Below are 10,678 nucleotides of genomic sequence, written 5' to 3'. Positions count from 1 at the left end.
TATATATTATATATACTAATATATATTAAGACTGTATATTTATATATGCTTATATATAGTCTCACAAAGCATATATATTAAGCTTAACATATATGTATTAGTATACATGTCTTACAAAGCATATATATTTATATATGTACATGCACATACACATTTATGTGTGTGTATACGCGCGCACACACACATCTTAGTCTTATGAAGCATTTTTGCATGTTTCCGGGGAGAAAAAAATGAAAAGCAGGGATTTGGTTTCAGATTTGTTTCCTGTATCACATTGTGCAATTTACACGTCTCCGAAGACTATTCTGAACACAGTAAGCCAGGCCTGCCAGGAGCCTTCAGGAAGAGATTATCTCACAAGAGGACAAAGCCTCATTCCTTAGACTTAGAGCAGCAACTCTGAATACAGCATGATGCCTTTGACTCAGATTTATACTCCAGTCCAAATCCCAAGTGGACTCATCACATCTGACTCCTATGGAAAGGAAGGGTCTTGTGATTGAAAACAGATGGTGTTGTTTTGCTAAGGGCTCTCTCTGAAAGACACTGTGGCCCAAGCAACCCTAGAGAAGTCCCACGTGTGTTAAATGTCACTATAAAGCATAGAGAAGCTTTAGATGACAAGAGTCAGAGTTCAACCCACTGACGACTCCAGGGAACTCGGTGGGATTTTGGCCCTGAATGACTGCAGTGCATCAGCAGCACTGGGGCCAGCAGAGAGCACAGGGCCCAGCAGAAGGGGCGCAGTGTTGGGCCGGCATGGCAGGACCCAGGGGAGGAGACAGGGCTCAGTAACAGAGGACTGATAGGGAAGCCCCCACCTCTGCCTACTGGACTTGTTCCGGAGTACAAGTTGAATCATGGCAGGCCCTCTTTGAAGTTATTGGTGCTTCTATAGTGGGTTGGCGTTCTGTATGCACAGCAGGGAACAAGATCCCACTGAGTACAGCTGGTTACTGCCTCATTTCCTCCCCACAGCAGCCCTGTGAGGCAAATATTTTCCCTATGAAAAGACTGAGTCTTAAACATGTGTATCTGTAATAATTACCAGTTTATTCCTCTGGCTAAGAGATCCAGAGGTAATTGAAGGTTTACATTTCATTTTTACGCTTCTGTTATTAAGAGTTTATTAAGTGTTTCGTTGCCTTCCGAAGGCGATTGACAAGTTCTTTTACTGTGTCTACTTTAGGGTTTTTTGTGACACAAGTAATATACACACATAAACATATATTCATTTTTTGGCAAGTGAGAAGATGCAGACAGGCAAAAAGAAAAAAAAGAAAAAAGAGATCACACAGAGATTCACTGTTAACCTTTGGTGTATAATAAAATCAGACACTTTCCTTTGCATTATGTCACATAGAAATGTACAAATAAAGTGTACATATATACACACATATATGTATACACTGTTTTGCAACTCGTTATTTTCACTGTGCAATATACAATGAGCATTTTTCCATGCAAATGAATGAGACCTCTTATTAAATGAATAAGATTGGGTCAAAAGATGAGATGTTGACAAGAGTCATATGTAAATCTCAGCAACATCAAAGGACTGGAGTAAAATGATAGCAAATATTTTTATCAAGAAAATGCAGACAAACAGAAAGGGGCAACATTAATAACAGAAAATAATTGAATTGTCAGGGAAATTAATTAAATGGGATAAGGACGGTCCCGAGAATGCCTGTGGTTAGAATGCAGAGCCCTAAATTTCTTTCTCAGACCCCTTATCTCTTCCAAACACCTTTCCATCTCATCTCCCTCCCTTGTCATTTCTTCATCTTTAAAATGCCTATAGTCTATGTCCTCTTTAAATTCTTCGAGAGACTGAAGCAGCCTCTGTCTAAAATTCCCTTCTGTTTGCTGGCGTTCAAATTCTCCATAGGGGCGTTCTTCCTCCCTCTTTGGCACGCTGCACTTTGGCTTTCCTTCGTTTTCTTTGCAGGGTTTTTGCATGATGTTGTTGTTGTTTCCTGCTTAACTCTAGAGAGAAAATGTAGAGATAAATTGCTTCGTTACTTTTGAAACAGGATTGTCAGTTTCTCTCTGAGGCAAGATACTTTCCCATCCCTACCCCACAGGTCCAGACCTCATAAGTCAGCCGCAGCTCCCTCCACCCTCTCATCTCCCCGTTTTCTCCCCTCCCACTTCAGGAACCCACCATTTCCCCAGCAGACAAGGCTAATGGCCTCTCCAATGGGCGGGAGGGGGAGCAGAAAAGGAGATGTACTGCGAAGCCGCAAATTTCGCCTAGCTTTTGCCCTTCCCAACTCCTACCCTCAGAGATCTCAGTCTAAGTGCCTCTGTCATACTGACCTGTGCGGGGTAGTTTCCTGCTCTTTTTCTTTCCCCCAGATGTGTGTGAACACAGACCCTGGGACCTGCAAACAAAAAGGAAGGGGCGGGGAGGAAGGAGCTATCTGTGAATCAACCAGCTCCAGAGACAAGACAGACGTTATTATTTTGAACCTGGGATTCTCATCATCACCGTCATCGCCTCCCGGATTTCTACCTCCTGGTACCTCCTTCCTGTCTCTGTCTTTTCCTTCAGGATTTCCGTTTCCACTCCCCACTCCTCACCCTCAGGCCTGGGCCTTGCAAGGCCCGCGTCTCCCTCCTTCGCACCGTCCCGCGCCCCACCCCACCACCACAAGCCGGCATTGAGTGAGGTGAACTATTTTCAAATGATCTCTAAATTTCTGTTGTCTCCATCCCAAGATTTCAGCCTTTCTCCACCCACCAACCCATACCCCAGGCCTAAAATTTTCTCTTGACAAAATTGGAGAAAGACCAGAAGGATAAAAAGAAAGTATGCCAGGGTGAGAGAAGCCGATTATTTCAAAGCTATCACTAAATCTCTAGGTGTCTCTCAAAAGATTTCGACCTACCCCCTTACTCCCTACTGCAAAAGATACAATTATCTCCGACGATTTTGCAGCGGTTTTGGGAAAGCAAGCCTGGACCTATTCCAGTCATTAGATTCACCCACTACTGACCCAGGGGTCCAGTGGTTCCTTCACTCCAACCTGCTGGGATTTAAGGAATTTACCTCTTCCTTCCCTTGGCCACAAGCACGCACGGCACGCTTGTCTGCAGGGCAGAAAGGAGCTGGTACCCAGAGGAGAAAGAAGCCCGGGAATATAAGGACTTCGGTTCACGTCAGCTCCTGATCACGTGAGGATTATGTCATTCCCCCATCTCTGGTCCCCACTTTCCCCTCCCACTAGCAGCGCTGCAGAAGTGGACCGGCTTACCAACCTCCCACCCCCCACCACACCAGGCCCTGTCACTCATTTTTGTCTTTGCTAATTCCAGAGGTCAAAAGTGGCCCCTTCTCCCTGTGGTCGGAATTTGTCTTTCTCTGATTACCAGGGAGGGGCTGCATTTTCCCAAAGTTATATTAACCATTGTTAGTTTTTTTGTGGTTGTGCTGAGAGGGAGGATTACTTATCCTTTTCTAAGCTATAAGAAAAGAAAAGTGGCAGTCTCCTCCATCCAATCTCCCCTCAGCCACCAATAGCCATCATTTCTCTTGCAGTTCAATCCTTGAAACCAGATTGGAGGGAATGGGGTGAATTAGAAAAGGAGGTAATAATTTAGATTGTGCTTCTTACTTTTGTTTTGATAATTTCTTATTCTTTTCCAATTTTTCCATAAACATATATTTTTAATAATCAGAAATATGATAAAGATATGTACATTTGAAAAAAGATTCAAGTTAGGAGGATAAGAAGGCCAGCCACCTGTTTCTGCTGCTGAAGTCATAATATTAATATAGATCCTTTAGGCAGACACATTTTATTATTATTATTATTATACTTTAAGTTCTAGGGTACATGTGCATAACGTGCAGGTTTGTTACATATGTATACTGTGCCATGTTGCTGTGCTGCACCCATCAACTCGTCAGCACCCATCAACTCGTCATTTACATCAGGTATAACTCCCAATGCAATCCCTCCCCCCTCCCCCCTCCCCATGATAGGCCCCGGTGTGTGATGTTCCCCTTCCTGAGTCCAAGTGATCTCATTGTTCAGTTCCCACCTATGAGTGAGAACATGCAGTGTTTGGTTTTCTGTTCTTGCGATAGTTTGCTAAGAATGATGGTTTCCAGCTGCATCCATGTCCCTACAAAGGACACAAACTCATCCTTTTTTATGGCTGCATAGTATTCCATGGTGTATATGTGCCACATTTTCTTAATCCAGTCTGTCACTGATGGACATTTGGGTTGATTCCAAGTCTTTGCTATTGTGAATAGTGCCGCAATAAACATACGTGTGCATGTGTCTTTATAGCAGCATGATTTATAATCCTTTGGGTATATACCCAGTAATGGGATGGCTGGGTCATATGGTACATCTAGTTCTAGATCCTTGAGGAATCGCCATACTGTTTTCCATAATGGTTGAACTAGTTTATAATCCCACCAACAATGTAAAAGTGTTCCTATTTCTCCACATCCTCTCCAGCACCTGTTGTTTCCTGACTTTTTAATGATCGCCATTCTAACTGGTGTGAGATGGTATCTCATTGTGGTTTTGATTTGCATTTCTCTGATGGCCAGTGATGATGAGCATTTTTTCATGTGAGGCAGACACATTTTTTGAAGTTTAAGATGTACAAGTCAGTTGGAACTTACCCTTTTGAGGGGCTCCTCAAAAGGGGCATGTGAGGTCCTTCTATTAGGTGAGTCACTGAGACCATGATCCTACAGCACCTTGCCCTTAGATTTCCAGATCGCAACCGTAAGTCACAAATTTTTACTAGTTTGAGCTCAGTATCATGCCCTCTTTCTCCCAGTTTATATACCATACACATAACCCTTTTTTTCTTCAATACTGTACCCCAAATATCCCAACTTTTTTCAACACTCTCATTCAGAAAAGAATAGTTTTTCATTTTCCTTAGACATCTCCATCCTATTTATGTTTTCCATGACCTTATTTAGCCATACTGATGTATTGAAAGTTACTTGTAGTACTAACAAAAATTAGTCACATTTAGCCACCCAACACACTAAACTTTTTGTTGCTAAGGATTTGGGTAATTGTCTAAGTAGATTTGCTCTTGATTTGTTAGCTTGGAATATATTCAATAGAAAGGGGGATGTGTAAACGTCTTATAAGTTGTTTTTAGGAAGATTGCAGCTCATTATGAATATAAAGTTACCACTAATCAGTTTGATGTAAATGACTCCAGAAAAAAGTTCAGTGGTCAGAAAAAAGCCTTAAAAAGAGTAGAGCATCGTTGTCACAGTTATTAAGGAATGATCAGTTGTGATAGAGGCAAAAAATTCGTTGGTGGGGAGAAAAATTCCTGAATCCTCTGTGAACAGCTTTTCATGCAGATGGTTAAACTCAGAGTTACAAAATGGCTGGAAGGATTCAGGTGTTGAAGACTTTGCATATTAGTATTTTTTTTTTTTTTTTTTTAGTAGTAGAGACGAGGTTTCACCGTGTTAGCCAGGATGGTCTCGATCTCCTGACCTCGTGATCTGCCCGTCTCGGCCTCTCAAAGTGCTGGGATTACAGGCTTGAGCCACCGCGCCTGGCCTGACTTTGCATATTAGTTAGAAGAATGGCATTGGACAGATCCCAGTTTGAATTAATTGTACTTACTTAGCTTTTGTATAAACTTGCGCTTCGTCTGTAAAATGAGGCTAATAATTTGAAGTATCTCACGGAGTTTTCAGGACTAAATTACATATTTAATATGTGTAAAACATTTAATACATGACTGACAGGTACCAAGGGCAGGCCTGAAGCCTCAATATGTGGGGGCAGGTCTGGCACCAGGGATGGGGGAGGCGGGTGAAGCTGAAGCCTGCAGCCCAGGGATTCAGTTTGGCAGTGGGGCAGGCCTAGACACTTGAGTTTTTAGAGCAGGCCTGGAGCCTGGGGCTGTGGGATCCAGACTAGTGCTAAAGCAGGCCTGGAGGCTCAGTCTGCAGGTACTGGCCTAGAGTCTGGGGCCATGGGGGTGTGTCCAGCGCTGGATATTACTGGGATGGGCCTAGTGTTAGGATCCAAGAAAAAGTCTGGTGTTCACTTCCTTCTCCTTCCCCCAAGTGGATGGTACCTCCAAGCTGTGCAGCATGGGATTCAGGAAGGGGTGATGTGGGTAATGTAAAACTTTCCTTCCTATCCTTTTCAGTGTGTTTTTCTTATTTCTGTTCTATACCCAGGTGCTGTAATCTGCCAGCTGGTTTCCTTAGCTCTTGCGAAAGTATTTTTGTGCCCAGATCGTTGTTTAAATTGATGTTTCTGTGGGAGGATGAGTGCAGGAAAGTCCTGTTCTGCCATTTTGCTGACGTCTAGCTCCTCACATCTCAATTAATTTTTAATAAGGCACGAAAAAAGGGTAAAAAGGAACAATAAAAAGATGGGACTTCTGCAAGCAAATAGCAAAATACTAGTTTTAAATCCAATTGTATTAATCATTACATCAAACATTAATTGCCTAAGCATGCCAGCTAAAAAAGGAGAGTGTAGTGGTTGATTTTGGGTGTCAGCTTGACTAGATTAAGGGTTACTCAGATAGCTGTTAAAGCATTATTTATTCTCAGTGCCTCGGTGGGCACTGAGCCAGTCTCTCTCCTGCTCAAAGGGAAAACTAGGTGGTTTTGCTTTTAATTAAAATGATTGGGCTTCCTCAGGTGTGTCTGTGAGGGTATTTCCAGAGGAGATTTACATGTGAATCGGTGGATTGAGTGGGGGAAGAGGGCAGCCTCAATGTGAGTGGGCATCATTTAACCAGCTGAAGGATTAATGGAACAAAAAGGTGGAGGAAAGGTGAATTTTCACCATTTCTCTACTGGAGCTAGGAAAATCATCTTCTCCTGCCCTTGGACACCATAACTCCAGGTTCTCTGACCTTTGGACTCCAGGAACCACACCAGCAGCCACCCCTCACAACCCTCACCATACACCCCACCTGGGGCTCTCAGGCCTTTGGCCTCAGACTGATAATTACACCATTGGATTTCATGGGTCTGAGGTCTTTGGAATTGGATTGAGCCACACTATCAGCCTTCCTCACTCTCCAGCTTGCAGACAGCCTATTGTAGGACTTCTCAGCCTCCATAATCAAGTGAGCCAATTCCCCTAATAAATCTCTTTTCATATATTTCTTTATGTATTCTACCAGTTCTGTCTTTCTGAGTGCCACGATCTCAGTTCACTGCAAGCTCCGCCTCCTGGGTTCACGCCATTCTCCTGCCTCAGCCTCCCGAGTAGCTGGGATTACAAGTGCCCGCCACCACGCCCGGCTAATTTTTTGTATTTTTAGTAGAGATGGGGTTCACCGTGTTAGCCAAAATGGTCTTGATCTCCTGACTTTGTGATCCGCCTGCCTTGGCCTCCCAAAGTGCTGGGATTACAGGCCTGAGCCACCGCACCTGGCCACGTACAGGTTTTTTATATAGTTAAATTGCATGTCATGGGGGTTTGGTGTATAGATTGTTTTGTCGCCCAGGTTAATAAGCATAGTACCCAATAGGTAATTTTTTCGATCCTCACTCTTCTCCCACCCTCCACCCAAGTAGGCCCTGGTATCTGTTGTTCCTTTCTTTGTGTTCATATGTATTCAATGTTTAGCTCCTACTTATAAGCAAGAATATGGGGTATTTGGTTTTATGCGGAAACACACTTTACAGACACACATTGATTAATAGTAAAAGAATGAAAAAAGAAGTAGTATAGAAACATGAATCATAAGAAAGATGGAATGGTTAGATTAATATCAGCACAGTAGATTTCAGAACAAGAAATGTCCATGGACAGATGAATGAATAAAAGTGTGGTATATACATACAATGGGATATTATACAGCCTTAAAAAGAAAGTAAATTCTGATACATGCTACAACATAGACAAACCTTGAAGACATTATGTTAAGTGAAATAAGCCAGGCAGAAAAGGATTGATATTTTATGTTTCCACTTATATGAGGTACCTAGAGTAGTCAAATTCATAGAGACAGAAAGTAGAACAGCGGTTGCCAGAGGCTGGGGGAAGCAAAAAAAAATGAGGAGTTATTATTTAAAAGGTACAGAGTTTCAGTTTGGGAAGATGAAAAAGTTCTGGAGACGAACAGTAGTGATGGTTGCACAACAATGTGAGTGTACTTAATGTCACTGAACCATACACTTAAACATGGTTAAAATGGTAAATTTTAAGTTATGTATATTTTACCACAATAAAAGCATATTTTATAAAAATGAATGGGAAACCTTTGGATTAAAAGAGAATTAAGAGATGTATAAAGCAAGGGTAATGTGTGTTGGATCCTCAGTGAAACAAATGTAACAAAAGAAACCATGATAATCTATGGAACAAATGAAAATTTGAACACTGAATAGATGTTTGATATCAAGGAGTTATTTTTAGGTATAATAATGATATTGTGGCTAAATTTATAAAGGGCTTATCTTTTAGATATACATACTGATACATCAATAGATCAAAATATATACTGTCTGGAATTTGCTTTGAAATAATATGGTAGGAAAGAAGTGGGTGGGAATAAAAACAGGTTGACCATAAATTGAAATTGTTACAGCATAAAGGTGGATACACTCAGGTTTTGTTTTATCTTTCTAAACTACTTTTGAATATATTTCAGATATAACTCACAAAAAACTAGTATCCAGAAAGAAATGTTCTGTTGGGAGTGTAAATGATGCAATCACTTTGGAAAATATTTTGGCATTATCTACTAAAGGTGAAGATATGGATACCTATAACCCAGCAATCCAACTTCTAATAAATACCCATTAGAGATGTGTATGAATGTTAATGGAAACATTATTTGTAAATAACCAAAAATTTGAAAATAATATCCATAAAGATGAGAATGAATAAATATGTTACATTCATGAAATGATATAGTAAATGGCAATGAGAATGAACTAGATCTATACATAAAAACATGGATGGACATAACTAACATAATTTGAGTAGTATAAAGACCAAATAAATAAAAGCAGTATGATTAAATTTACATACAGTTAAACTGCAGGCAAAAGTAAATGGTTGGAAGGGCATTTATAGGTGGTAAAACTCTAAAGAACAATAAGGAAATAATTATTGTAAAAGTTAGGATAATGGTTACCTCTGGGAAGAAGGTAGTATTTTGTAATTAGTAAAAAAAAAATCACCTGATGGGTTACAGGTGCTTGTAAAGTTCTATTTTTTGACCCGAGTTTGGTTATATGTTACCTGGACGTTTGTTTTATAATTATTTATTTATGATTACTGCACTTTTTAATAGATGTGTTATAGCTCACAATTTAACAGTAAAGACATGCTGTCGAGATAATTGGTTAATACTTTAGGATAATATAAATTTTCCCGATCCTAAAAAGAGATCTGAATGAATTAAACATTTAGATGTTAAAAAATTGAAACAATAATAAGCTAAGAATGAATAATAAAAGAAAGGTTAGCTTACCGATAAGGCAAGAAAATGTATTGAAAAATTAGAATGTATGAATATGAAAATACAAGTTTTATGTGGGTGTGGATGAATAGGAAGTTCTCTATACTGTTATTGGGGGTAGAAAATGGTGTTACAATTCTGAAGGCAAATTTATCACATCTAAGGATTTACCTAAGGAACTAATAGGGAAGATCCTAAAAACCAGTGGTATAAGGTGGCAAAAATATATTGAGTACCTGATCTTTGCACGAACTTTGCTGGTGAAAAGTAAGCTTACTTTAGAAAAGGAAAACAAAAACTAAGAACAACCAAAATGTTCATCTATAGTCAATAAAATGTAGTTATCCGTGTAATAGAATATTATGTAGCCATTTGAAAAGATCAGGTATATCTAACATGTCTAATGTAAAATATTGCCAGGATACATTGTTCATGGTAAAAAGAATATAAAAGGATATGAAAATAATACCAGATACATAAAAATATATACCACCCTGTCAAACATGTTTATCCCTGGATAATGAAATTTGACAAATAATAGGTCCTTACACCTGTGGAACTCAATGAAAGGCGGTTACGATAATTGATTGCATGTCCACTGATCTGTGTCAATTTTGAGTGGATGGGGAGGTGGGAAGGATATCCATGAGGACATGGTATTTGCCCTCTAGAGACCTCTGAAAACCTCAGCTTTGGTCGTTTTCTGCTATGTGCCAAGCATAGGCTAGGTGCGTAAGCCAGTGCACTATCCCATGTAACCCCTCATCAGCCTATAAGGTAAAGATTCTTTTCTACATTTAACACATGAGAAATCTGATGCTTGTCTATGGTTACACAACAGATCATCTGCCTGTGTTGTCTCCTCCATGCCTATTTGGCTCAGTTATTAGCCAGTTCCTGTGGGATTTATACCTGGGCTTCTTAGCAGCTCCTGGTGATTATCAACTATGTAAGAAAACAGATGCTGAGTGAGTCAGTACCCATGGGTAACTCAAAATGTGCAGGATACTGGCACAATTTGAAATGCAATGTTTACATTTTTAAAATATGAATATTTAAAACAAATATTTTAAAAAGGTGGCCACTGAAGTCATTTGGAGAATTAGGGGAAGGGGGCAGAGGGGCTCTTTGTCTATGGTTTTCACAACTAGATGTCTGAATTAGTCAAGGTTCTCCAGAGAAATAGAGCCAATAGGGTGTGTGTGTGTGTGTGTGTGTGTGTGTGTGTGTG

General features: G+C 40.3%; 1 protein-coding gene across 3 annotated transcripts; it reads right to left on the bottom strand.

The window, feature by feature from the left end:
• Positions 1-1,032: 1,032 nt before the first annotated feature.
• TCEAL7 (transcription elongation factor A like 7) lies at positions 1,033-3,121 on the bottom strand. 3 transcript variants are annotated; one of them, NM_001194915.1, is made up of 3 exons: positions 3,056-3,119; positions 2,323-2,387; positions 1,033-1,989 (listed from the first exon to the last, which is right to left on the bottom strand). In NM_001194915.1, the coding sequence occupies exon 3, from the start codon at positions 1,960-1,962 to the stop codon at positions 1,660-1,662; it is 303 nt and encodes a 100-aa protein (NP_001181844.1). In that variant the 5' UTR covers positions 1,963-1,989; positions 2,323-2,387; positions 3,056-3,119; the 3' UTR covers positions 1,033-1,659. The 3 variants fall into 3 exon arrangements, with proteins under 3 accessions (NP_001181844.1, XP_014983354.1, XP_002806382.1); XM_015127868.3 differs by having other exon boundaries at positions 1,035-1,989; positions 3,003-3,121; XM_002806336.4 differs by having other exon boundaries at positions 1,035-1,989; positions 2,323-2,441; positions 3,056-3,121.
• Between the last annotated feature and the right edge of the window lie 7,557 nt (positions 3,122-10,678).

This window comes from Macaca mulatta, chromosome X (assembly GCF_049350105.2).
Source record: "Macaca mulatta isolate MMU2019108-1 chromosome X, T2T-MMU8v2.0, whole genome shotgun sequence".
In the NCBI taxonomy this organism is placed as follows: domain Eukaryota; kingdom Metazoa; phylum Chordata; class Mammalia; order Primates; family Cercopithecidae; genus Macaca; species Macaca mulatta.
Note: the sequence above shows the minus strand (reverse complement) of the source record. Positions and strands in the feature narration are given on the sequence as shown.